The sequence below is a fragment of the Trichechus manatus genome, unplaced genomic scaffold (genome assembly GCF_000243295.1).
Source record: "Trichechus manatus latirostris isolate Lorelei unplaced genomic scaffold, TriManLat1.0 scaffold00010, whole genome shotgun sequence".
Lineage (NCBI taxonomy): Eukaryota > Metazoa > Chordata > Mammalia > Sirenia > Trichechidae > Trichechus > Trichechus manatus.
This window is the reverse complement of record NW_004443946.1, coordinates 23,783,616-23,797,017: the sequence shown is the minus strand read 5'-3', so window position 1 is coordinate 23,797,017 and position 13,402 is coordinate 23,783,616. Positions and strand designations below refer to the sequence as shown.

General features: G+C 34.5%; 1 protein-coding gene across 4 annotated transcripts in view; it reads right to left on the bottom strand.

The window, feature by feature from the left end:
• Positions 1-13,402, bottom strand: part of PCNX1 (pecanex 1) — a 190,227-nt gene that overhangs the window by 74,334 nt on the left and 102,491 nt on the right. For 3 of the 4 annotated variants that reach the window (XM_004371001.2, XM_023726337.1, XM_023726338.1), the window contains 3 exons: positions 5,904-5,994; positions 4,005-4,062; positions 1,979-2,196 (listed from right to left, as the gene is read on the bottom strand). In XM_004371001.2, the coding sequence (XP_004371058.1) occupies positions 1,979-2,196; positions 4,005-4,062; positions 5,904-5,994 (367 nt within the window). The remainder of the gene's footprint in view (positions 1-1,978; positions 2,197-4,004; positions 4,063-5,903; positions 5,995-13,402) is intronic. The other variant, XM_012560045.1, reaches the window with a different exon arrangement.

Below are 13,402 nucleotides of genomic sequence, written 5' to 3'. Positions count from 1 at the left end.
ACCAGATGCTCCTTGGAAACCCTATGGAGAAGTTCTACTCCGTCCTATGGGGTCTCTGTGAGTCATAATTGACTCAACAGCAACGTGTTTGGTTTTTGGCTTAGACGCACCTTGAAAGAAAGTCCTGGCAAGCTACCTGTAAAAAAATCAGCCACTGAAAACCCTATGAAGCACAGTTCTACTCTCACACACCTGGGTTCATCATGAGTCGGAATCAACTTAACAGCAGCTGGTTTTATAAATCTTATGGAGTTTTGTTAAGCTACTTGGAAGCAGTTTGGTCCTTTCAGATCTTGCTTTTATGACTTGTTATATGGGTTTGGAGCAGTGCTCATTCTAGGGCTAATTATACCCCATATCTGAGGCAAGATCTTCCTGACCACATAATGTATCATAAAATATGAATTACGAGTTTTTCCACTCTGGCTGTAAGAACAGGCACTATTCTTGGCCCTGTGTGAGTGCCAGGAACTATTCCTCCATCCCTTTCAGATGCTTCTTTCACTGGCCCCAGGCAGTTTCCTCATATGCATGTGCTGGATACTCAAGGAGACCCTCTGCAAAATCTCCAGAGTTTTCTCTCTGAGCAGCTCTATCCTCTCTGATACGCTGTTCTATGAACTGTAGCTGCCTTGGTCTCCCTGGACTCTTATCTCCACCTCCTCAACTCAAAAAGTTGCTGGGAGGTAAAATGAAGAAAACTAAAGATACAAGGGAATAATTAGTCCAAAGAACTAATGGACCACAACTATCACCTCCTCTACCAGACTGAGTCCAGTACAACTAGATGGTGTCTGGCTACCACTACTGACTGCTCTGACAGGGATGATAACAGAGGGTCCTGGACAGAGCTAGAGAAAAATGTAGAACAAAACTCTAACTTACAAAAAAAAAGACCAGACTTACTTGCCTGACAGAGACTGGAGAAATCCCGAGAGTATGGCCCCTGGACACCCTTTTAGCTCAGTAATGAAGTCGCTCCTGAGGTTCACCCTTCAGCCAAAGATTAGACAGGCCCATAAAACAAAACAAGACTAAAGGGGCACGCCAGCTCAAGGGCAAGGACTAGAAAGCAGGAGGGGACAGGAAAGCTGGTAACAGGGAACCCAACGTTGAGAAAGGAGAGCGTTGACATGTTGTGGCATTGTTAACCCATGTTACAAAACAATATGTGTACTAACCGTTTAATGAGAAGCTAGTTTGTTCTGTAAACCTTCATCTAAAGTACAATTAAAAAAAAAAAAACCCAAAAATAAAAAAGAAGTTTCTGGGCTCTACCTCAGTTCCCCCTCCCTGTGTTGCAGCCTAGAAACCCTCTTAAGGCAATAAGCTGGGGAAACTGTAGGGCTCATATCACTTGTTTCCCACCTCTCAGGGATCACTGTTCTTTGTTGCCTTATGTTCAGGGTCTTAAAAACTTTGGTTTCATATATTCTGTCTGTTTTCAGTTATTTCACACAGTAGCGTAAATCCAGTCTTTGTTAGGCCATGTTGATCAGAAGCGGCAACTGGTCATCAAGACTGTAACTGACTAATGTTGTTTACCATTAAGACAGTAGTGCTAAGAAATAGGAAAACAGAAGTTTCTTCTTATGCCTTTTATGTTTAAGACCATATTTATTATCCATAAGATCTATGTGACATATATATGTATAAAATAAAAGACCTATATTACTACCTATAAGATCATTAACACCTCATATTTTCCAGCCTTTAAATATAGTTGCATGAGGCTTATTGACAATAAAAAAGGAATTCTTTGTAAAGACAGGATAAAAGTGCTACAAAAAAAGGTTTCAATGGATTTAAAAGAGTCAGTGTTTAGAAGCCCTTATTTCCTTAAATTTTATCTTAAGGGGACAAGAACAGAAAACACTTTCCAACATGGCAACCAGGTAAAAACCTCAATGGGTAATTAGGGACACATCAACTTAAAATAAAATCTTTACATATCTATAACATCACATTATATTCTCACCTATCAAACAGGGCCAAAAGTGTGAGTCTGTCAAAGTTAATGCCAATCCATAGTTGGGGCAGGATCCAAAAACGATAATAGTGTTTAACCTTTTGGGCAGCTTCCTCTGTTGGACCATAAGTAGCTGCCAAGTCAGGGCTTAGATCAATGTCTTGTTGCTCCAACAAATCTGTGTCGATGGCCAATAATCTATTCAGTCGAATCTGTGGAAGAGAAAGCTAAAAGAAAGTCAACACAGAAAGGCTTAAAATATCTTTAACGAAGTCATGATTCAAGGGTTACTCAATCATCTTGCAGATTGTCTAAGCCCTTTAATTCTCTATTCCAGACCACACTTTGTGTATATTTTCTGATCATCAGAAACTCCAGAAGGTAACAATGGGAAGTAAACTAAAACAAGACAAACTAAACAACACTCTTTCAGAAAAGTTTTATTAGGAAAAGAGTTTGAAGTTTTAAGATTTTATGAACTGTGTAGCTAGTGAATCATTAGTGGCTTCTTTTCTCCCCATCACATTATGGTTTTTCTCATTAAGCTATGTACCTCATTATCAGTGTCAAATCTGAGGTCCTCTACATTGGATTCAATGTCTTCAGCTCTCATTTCTTCTTACAGTCTCTTAACACTGTTACTGTTTCCACGCCCTCCCCCCTTTTTGTTCTGGCAGGCTGCTCATCAACAGCTATAAAGAAAATTACTACATTTCATTTCTTTCAGATTTAATTCATTCATTCACCAATTTCTTCTTTTCTCTGGAAGCTTCAAAAGTTTGCCATATCTGGCCCAGCATTAGGCAGCATTTTGCTATTTAAAGGCGCCCATACCATTTAATGGAGCCCTGGTGGTATAGTGGCTAAGAGCTACAGCTGCTAAATGAAAGGTCTACAGTTTGAATCCACCAGCTGCTCCTTGGAAGCCCTATGGAACAGTTCTACTCTGTCCTATAGGGTCCCTAAGAGTCAGAATCGACTCGAAGGCAGTGGGTTTGTCTTTTTGGTTTTATACTATTTAATAGTATAAAACAATAAAATAATCATCCTCCCATTTTTACTTCCCTATGGAGTTTCCAGGAATATACTGCAGTAAAAAAGGAGGGACATTCTTTACTCTTCAATCTCATACTTATTTTGTATAGTCAAGAATTTTGCTTCTGATACATAGTCATTTCTCTAAGCACTGACAATACTTCCCAAAACACATTTTCTTAACCATTATGCCAAGGTTTCTCAACTTTGGCACTACCGACACTTTGGGCCAGATAATTCTCTGTTGTGAGTGGCTGTCCTGTACACTGTAGAATGCTTAACAGCATCCCCGGCCACTGCTCACTAGACACCAACAGCATTCCTCCAGTTGTGACAACCAGAGACATCACTGCCAAATGTCTACTGGTTGAAAACCACTGCTATATGCCAACTCACATGTGTAATCTTAAAACTCTGATCACAACTCATCAACTTTGGGAAACTACTAATTCTTCCTTTTGACACTAGACTTATCTATATTTGTTGTTTATAAGGACTTCATCTGATTTATTTCTTCCAACTTGACTATATATATCTTGATGGCAAAGGCAGTGTTATTCTTTTTAAAATATCCCCACCATATCTCATATAACATATTTTTAATAAAGTAATGTCATTATTAAGCCCCCCCCCAATACACACTGGTATATAAATAATGAAGAGTTAACCAGTAGTTAAATAATTGCATCAAAATCATAATGTTCTAAGTGAGGTTGTAAAAAGAACAATTAAAAATGGCATATCCAGATTATGAAGTTGGTGAGTAAATGAACCATTACATATCCCCCAAAGTGTGTAACTACTGATTCATAAATATAACTAATGAAACCTCATGATGTTTTATGTATATTTCTTTCTTAACAAAGGACTTGCCAGAAGAGATGATTTTAACTTAATTTTCCACAAAACTGACATTTTATAACATGATCAATTTTTCTGATTTTTTTATAGCTACTTCATCTGAAAATATATCATTTTACAAAAATAAAGGAAAACCTACCACATCGTGTGGATAAAATCGAACTGAGGTAGAACTGGATACGTGAGAATCCGTGTCACTAAAATGAATTGAAAAACACTTTAGGAATAAATAGTTTGTCAACTGTTAGAAAGAATACAAATTCTTTAACAATTAGATGCTATTTACACTGTCTTCATTTTTCCCTGGAAACTTCTAAATGCAAAATAGCATTTCCCTAGAGTTGTGATTAAGAGCAATAGCCAGTGGGTCAGAGTGCCTATATTCAAATCTCTTCTTCAAACGAATGAGATTCTTGGACAAGCTATCTAACCTCTTATACCTCAGTTTCCTCATCAGTAACATAAAATAATAGTATATATATCACAAGGTTCTTTAGCATTTAAATGAGATAATCCAAAGAAAGCAATTAACATTTGCCTGGAACCAGTAAATCCACAATAAATTTAAGCTATATTACAATAACCTATTCATAGCTATAAGGTCGCTATAGGGTTGCTATGAGTTCGAATCGACTCAATGGAAATGGGTTTTTTTCTTTTTTAGTAATAACCTAGGGAGCCCTGGTGGCACAGGGGTTAAGAGCTCAGCTGCTAACCAAAAGGTCGGCAGTTCAAATCCACCAGCCACTCCTTGGAAACCCTATGGGGCAGTTCTACTCTGTCCTATTGATCACTACCAGTCAGAATCGACTTGATTAAAAACTAACCTAGAGCATAACAGTCCAGCTTCCATTGGTCAGTTAAGTTTAGATTTCAAAAGCTGAAGACTTTAACCACATTTATGTATGGTGCAAGGAATTTTTCTTCTCTCTGAATTATATCAGATGTGATAATTAAGCCTTTCCATTCCCACATCCTCATATTGTTTCCACCAAAGTCCATTATAAAATCATATAACACTTGATCTAATAATTTTTTTGAAAGAAGGAATACTGAAACTTAACTAAAAGAGTTTAAAGAGTATAGTTTTCTGAATATTCTATCTTTAAGGAATACTGAGCTGAATGACTGCAAGATCCTTTTGCTTTAAATGGCTCCTCAAAACATAAAAAACTAAGTAAACTGCCTACAAAACTTTAACATTTAAAATGTGTCCTTTATTAAACTGAAGTGTTAAAATAAGAATCAAATGACCCTTGTGAAATAAATGAGCTAATAAAAAATGAGTATCAGAGCAGAAACTTCAAAAGATGAACACTAAGATTAAAAATTTAGAAAACTGTAACACATTTAACAATTACAACTGATTATGTTATATGATCAAAATTTCTAATTTCTTATTTGCTTTTCTCCTAACTTCTGCATTATCTTATGTAATTCCTTCTTAAGGGAAGGCAAGAAAACAAAGTAAATATAATAATAAAAAAATGCATATTTTAAGAAACTCCTCCTTCTCATCGCTGATAAAAAAAATTTCAAAACAAAATGAAAGTCTGGCTGATCATTTAAAAAGCAACTTTACCAAAACACTTAGGAGGAAATAAAATTTTAAAATTTTATAAAAAAGAGAACTAATAGATGGGTTTTAACTTCCATGTGCATGTATTTTTCTGATAAGCTTTCTTTATCAGTAATATATATTTTATGTCATATATACACATGGGTATATATATGACATAAAATACACTGTTAAATTTGAAATTGTGGAAAAACTGTCCCCCTATAAGACCTACAGGAAATTCTGATTATTTTGAACCACAGAATAGCTTTCATTTAAAAAAAAAAATAATGCTTTCTTTCTTCCACAACAAAAAAAGTTCTACTTTAATTCTTTGGGAAAAAATGCACTATGGTAAATTATTTAAGCCAATATGAACAAATGTTTTCAAAATAACTCTTATATTGCAAGCCTTCAAAATTTTAAACATGGCAAATATATGCACGTATACACACACTCCTAATATGACTTCAGACATACCAGATATTGGATGTTCTTCTTGCTGCTGGTTCAAAATTCACAAGTGACATATCACAGCCACCAGTCTCATAGAGCGTAGAAGAGAACTTACCTAGCAAATAAACGATGTTTTTAAAAAGCCATTAGAATACTTAGAATTTTTCCTTCATTACACACTAAATCTCATAGTTGTTACATATTTAAAAACTGTACTATAACCTCCTTTTCGAATATATTTTTACCACAGCAACCTGCCTGTAGTTCAGCTTGATGTGAATTGAAAAGGAATGATAGACAGTGGAATAAAATGTCAACATACATAATCAGATGTTAAAAGCACAAGATTTAAGTCAGCTTTGCAATACTAGTCTCATTTACTTCTCTCCTCTCAACACATTCTAAATTCAAGTAATCATATGAATGAATTTAATACTCTTTAAAAGTCACCTGACTACTAATGGCAAGTAGCCATTTGCAAAGCTGCTTAAATTTTAAGGTAGTTCAAACTATGAAATCAGACTGCAAAACAACCAAATTGTGTGCTTGCCTCTTGAGTTTTTTATTTTTAAGACAAAAGGTGTCAAAATGGATCTAAGGAACTGCGATAACTAAATGGGATATAATAATGTTGGTGATAATTAAATTATAGTATTTCATGAGTGTTACCAGTTATATGATTCTACTGTAACAACTTTATGAAAAATTTTAGGAAAAGTAATTGCTGCAACCAAATATTTCTATAAAACTACTAAAAGGTTTAGAAATTATATCGGTTGCAAATAATTACAGGTTAAAAAATAATTCTCTTAATATGAACTCCATAAGATAAAATGATTTCCAATAATAGAATTTAAAAAATCTGTATACTGCCTGAAATCCATTCTTCACTTTAAGGATCTATGTAGCCATATCAACGGTGGGGAGAGAGAATGAATAAGTGAACACAAATTTCCACTACGGCAATGAGATGAAGTATATAAACCCGTAAACATCTGGGTCCAGTCTAGGCAGCTTTTTGGGGATTTACAAGATAAACTGGAGTATGTATTATTTTGGGGTGGTAGGGGGGAAGTCAACTACAGAAAATAGCACAATAAAATTAGACATTTTACATATCCTATCTTATGACTCATAGACAGATACTCAAATAATTCTATCTAATAAAATGCTTTTTCTGGTTCTAGTCCTCATGAAACTGGTTGAAATGGTCTGTAAGCTCCTAGTTATATTATCAGTATATTACAGGGTCTTTTTTTTCTTTTTGTCATTTTTCAGATCTTTTACTCAAATAAAAATCCTTACTGTGAACTGTCTGCACTGTGGGCGTGGCAGAGAAATCTGACTTTAGCCCGGCCATCGAGTTGAAATTGTCCTCTAAAGTGTCTCATTTTTATACCCCAAAATAATATACTTCTGAGATGAACTGAAACCCTGGTGATGCAGTGGTTAAGAGCTCAGCTGCTAACCAAAAGGTCAGCAGTTCAAATCCACCAGCAGCTCCTTGGAAACCCTATGGGGCAGTTCTACTCTGTTCCATAGGGTCGTTACGAATCAGAGTCGACTTGACAGCAACAGGTTTGGATTTGGTTTTGGAGATAAATTAGAAAAAAGCACTTTGTGAAATGCTCAGTTCATTTGCTGTTTTTCAAGGGAGGATTATTCAGCATGTATCTAAGACTCTGCTTTTTTTCCCTATCTTAGCAGAGTGATTCACTCAATACCTCTAACAGGAACCAGATTAATGAACTAAAATGAACAGATATAAAGCTGTCAAACTGGCTACTTCTTACATCTATTACTGAAAGGTTTTTCACGACAGTAGAGGGGGTTACAGAAATTGTTAGTAAATAAAAAATTAAATACAAATAGTGGCTCAACTGAAATTTTAAAATATTCTTAAATCGTTATTGTTATGTTCTGCTCTTTCTTCATTTATCATTCATAATCAAAGACTGGCCGTGCTTTTAAATTTACATTAATAGAAAAAACATCTAATCAAAATCACTGATTGCATAAATGCAAAAGAATTATAAATCCATGTTAAATGACTAACTCACAGCATAACAAAGAGCTAGGAGGGCCTGGTTATTGAGCACGAAGTCCAAAAAGAATGAAATATATAAACTCAAGGGTTAATAAACACATAATTTGTATGTATTTTAGAAATAAGTTAATTCTATATTCAATAGGGTTTGAATTATTTCAGTATATTCTGAAATAATCTATGAGGGTTTTGTAATATAAATAAGTCCTGTTCTTGGTATACTGAAAATAATAAATATTTACATACAACTGAAATCAATTAAAGATACTAGTCTTTGTAATTTTCAAATGGAACAATAAAGGAATATTAAGTCATTATATTGTCTTTTATGCACAGATGCCTAGTATTAAACTTATATAGGAATTATTACATTTTAAATAAAAATAAAGCATGCCAAAAAAAGAAAAAAAAAGCTTTTCTAGGCAGAAAGAAAGCTGGAAAAGTTGGGTAGTCTTATTACTACATAAATTCTCCCATACAAAACAACGACTAACAAGTAATAAAATTTAGAAATATAAACAGGCACGAAATGTGCCTAAGAAAACGGCAGCTATGATTTTAACAGACGTGCATGACTTTGACAGTATTTTTTTTCTTAAGCATGTTTTTGTCTGCCTACTAAAACTTTAGGCATATCAGCACAGTCAGATTCTTAAAAATAACCCTGGCATTTGTCAGAACAAAACGACACTGTAGCAGAGCTTCATGGTATATTCCTAACTTAGCTCCACCCAAGGAACAGATTCTCTATGGCCCTTAAATCTTTGGGTTTGGCAATTGACAGTACTTCAGAAGTAACAAATTTTATTCAGAAAGTAAACAACTCAGAAAAAAAGTTATACTAAAAAATGTTTAGATTAAGGTTTTAGTAAAGAAGTTAATAACATTTTAATATAGTAATAGGATAATCTATTAAAGGCAGCTTCAAAAGTAACTAAAACAGAAATAAGTATATATTGTTATTGGTTTATAAACGTTAAAAATATCTAAATTGGACATGTCTTCTTAGCATACATAGCAATTTTATGTATGTCTCATTTAAAATTAAAACCATAGTCATTTTTAACCTTTAGTGCCAAAATAAAATCTGCTCTTATTAATAACCACATTCTAATATTAGTCTGGATTAAGAAAAACACTTCAATTTAAATATCGTTTTTATGAATATAAACCATGGAGAAAGTTGCACATTAATGAAACGTGTTCTCATCACATGAATTTTGATCACAAACTAAGCCATCTCATCATAATTCAACTTCCACATCATAATTAATTATATTTAATAGAATGGCACTGTCATGATTTAAGAAAATCAGTTTGTGACAAAACAAACAAGACTGAAAGTTGGAATTTCAGACTTATAATGATATTGGTCATGAGACAGCATCTCCAAAGATTAAAAAAAAAAAGGTTTTTAGCATCTCTCAGTTTTGAATACTCAACCATGACTGCTATTTTCTACCAAAATTAAATATATTACACGCAACGTTTTTTTTTTGGTAGGGAAATTTCAAAGTAATAACCATAGTCAATAAATAAAAAAGGAGCAACAGGAAGATGAATAAAGTTGGATACTGACTTAAAGATCAAGTACAACTGAGGCATTGCCAGAAACCTTGAAGACTGCTGCGGAAAACTCAAAAGACACACTGCCAAACGCTGACAAAAGGATGTGAAATCAATGTGATGCTCTGATTTGTCCTATGTCTCACCACGTGACACATAATAAGGGCATAAAGAATTATAATAATAGTACTGCGTTCTTGAAGCCATTCTCATTTTTCTGAAGATTCCTATTATCTTGGACGGAGGCAGTTACTAGGGAGCAAGGCTTCCAATAGTTGGAAATGGTTTGCATTTCCACCCCAGATATACTGAATCAGAATCTACATTTTAATGAGGTCCCCTGGTGATTCTTATATATAATAAATTTTGAGAACCACTGCTCTACTAGTGGTTTTCAGAATTGGTCCTAACCAGCAGCTTTAGCATCACCTTGGAAGTTGTTAGAAATGCAAGTTCTCAGCAGGGGTTCAAACCTGAACGAACCAGTTCAAAGCCCGCTAGAGCCGTGGGACAAAGCATCTGTAGGGTTTTTCTAATCTTCCCCTCCACCCAATTCCTTGGATGACTTTCTTTTTTGACTCCTCTCCTCTGATTCATTCTGTGTCCTCTAACTCTACTCCTGACTTGCTTTTACCTGACTTTCCACTTTTCCAGTATTACTGTTGGAACAGGGACAGGATGAAAGGCCAAAGAGATACATGGGAGGAAGGTTTTTAAAGTGGCTTTTTTTGGAAGATGTTGGAGGACCACACATATCTATATAACTAATTTAAGCATGCAAATAATAAGCGTAAAAAGTCTCTATTTCTGATGGTGATGAGATCTCAGTGAATAAACTAATAGACTTTTACGAGAGAAGGTTTTTAAGATCAGTTCTAATTTCTTGGATAGTACCCCTCTTACGATCATGAGTGGCAACTCTGAGTTTCTGAGCTAACATCATGAGTTTTCATCCAGACAAAAATGACTCACTTTATTGCTATTTACACACGAATAGAATTGTTTCTCCCTAGACTTGGGATCAGCAAACTTCTTCTGTAAAAGGCCAGATAGCAAATATTTTAGGCTTTGTGGGCCAGGTGGTCTCTGTTGCAACAATTGAAGTCTGCCAGCATAGCACGAAAGCAGCACTGTAAAACACATGAATGAATGGGCACGTCTGTGTTCCAATAAGACTTCAGTTACAGAAACAAGCAGAGCTACATTTAGCCCGCAGGCCTGTAGTTTACCAACCTCTATCTTAGATCAACAGCTTTAGGCTTTTAGAACCTCCTTAACTCTCTTGTGATACAATGAATTTCAAGCCACTATGCTGCTTGTAATTTCAAGTTTCCTATTTAGAATCAGTCCATTTTCCTGGAATGTACAACACTGCTCTAGGTTTTAAAACAGGATAAGAATAAGGAAAAGAGTAGGTATGAGAAGAGATTAGTTTAGAAGAAAGCTTAAGGGAATGGTAAGGAAAGACTGGTGTGTCTATTGCTTGGCAACAACATAAGACAAAGATTCATATACTGATACATTTTATCGACATGACCCTCTTGTTCTCATTCTGACCTAACACAATATGCCTTAGTTCACTGTAAAACTCTGCTCCAGCTGCTTAATCCTCAGATCAGTTGAACCCTCCAAAAGTGGACGTACAAGTTCCTACTCCGCTATGATTTTATCATCTGCTCTCATTTTATTTCAAAGGGATAAGTGGTCCTTATCTTGGTAAAGTAATACTCTCATTTTATTTCAAAGTGATAAGTGGTCCTTATCTCGGTAAAGTAATACCTAACAATGATATTGATGACATTAAGACTGATCAGTTAAACAAAAAGGCAAGATACAGAATAGGAGAAAATACTTGTAATTTGCACATGACAAATGGGTTGTATCTAAAATATCTAAGAACTCTTATACCTCAATAATAAAAAGAATTTTTTTTTTACTGGGTAAAAGATTTGAACAGACATACTTCAAAACAGAACATATATGAAAGGCCAATAAACACATCAAAAGATGCTCATCATCATTAGTCATGAGAGAAATGCAAATTTAAGTCACAATGAAATACTATTATATACCCACTGGGACTAAAATTTGAAAGACCAACAATAACAAGTGTTGCCAAGAATGGGAACAACCGGAACTCACAACACATTGCTGGTGAGAATGTAAAACCACTTTTGAAACCTACTTAGCAATTTTATTCACAATTTAGAAACAACACGAACATCCACCAACAAGTGAACGGATAAACAATATACAGCTTGTTCATACAACAGAATACTACTCAGCAATAACAAGGAACAAATTACTAATACATGTAAATGCATGAATCTCAAAAGCAATGTGCTAAGTGAAAAACCAAACACAAATGACATAAAAAGTACAAGCAATAAAAGAAAAAACAGATAAAGTGGACTTCATCAAAATTAAAAACTTTTGTGCATCAGAAGACTTTATCAACAAAGTGAACAGACAACTTACAGAGTGGGAGAAAATATTTGGTAACCATATATCTGATAAGGGTTTTTATCTAGATTTTATAAAGAACTCCTACAACTCAACAACAAAAGACAAACAAACTCAATTAAAAAATGGGGAAAGAACTTCAATGACACTTCTCCAAAGAAGATATATGAATGGCCAATAAGCACATGAAAAGATGCTCAAAGTCATTAGTCGTTAGGAAAATGCAAATCAAAACTACAAAGAGAAACCACTTCAAACCCACTAGGATAGTTATTATTAAAAATACAGAAAAATAACGAGTGTTGGTAAGGATGTGGAAAAACTGGAACCCTCATCCATTGCTGATGGGAATATAAAATGGTGCAGCCACTGTGGAAAACACTTTGGTGCTTAGTCAAGAAGTTAAACATAGAATTACCATATGACCCAGCAATTCCATTCCCAAAAGACTTGAAAAAAGGCACTCAAGCAGATACTTGTACAGCACTGTCCACTGCAGCATTGTTCACAATAGTCAAAAGGTGGAAACAGATAAATAGGTAAACAAAACGCGGTATGCAGATACAATGGAATATTATTCAGCCATAAAGAGGAAAGAAGTTCTGATACACACTACAACATGGATAAACCTTGAAAATATTATGCTGACTGAAGTAAATCAGACACAAAAAGACTAATATTGTAAGATCCCACTTATATAACATATCTAGAATAAGCAAATCCATAGAGACAAACATTTACCAGGGGCTGGGGGAAGGGAAGAGTGGGGAGTTATCACTTAAAGGTACTCTGTTTCTGTTTGGAGTGATAAAAAACTTTTGGGAACAGCGATGATGGTGGTACAACACGGCAATATAATTAACATCGGTGAATTGTACACATGAAAATGGTTGAAATGGCAGATGTTTTGTTATATGTATTTTACTGGAATAAAAATGGTTAAAATGGCAAATTTTTTGTTTTATATATATATATTCATATATATTTATATATTATATATCATATTCATATATATTCATATATTCATATTCATATATATTTATTCATATTCATATATATTTGTATATATTCATATATATATATAAAAACTACAAGATTTTAAAAACACAAAAAAGGCCATATATAATTACATTCATATAAAATTCTAGGAGAGAGAAACCATATGACAAAAAGCAGACTAGTGGGTGTCATGGGCTAGTGGTGGAGGAGGAATAGACGGCACAAGGGCACTAAGAATCTTTTGACAGTGATGGAAACGTTCTGTACCTTGACTGTGGTATTTCATGGGTATTTGCTGTTGTTATACATCTATTAAAACTCACTGAGTTGTACATGGTAAATGGATGCAAGTTACTGTACCTAAATTAGGTACCAATAATACTGATTTAAAAAAACAAAGGAAAAAAAGAGAGAGAGAGACTGGTCAGGTAAGAGTCTGAGTAGATGG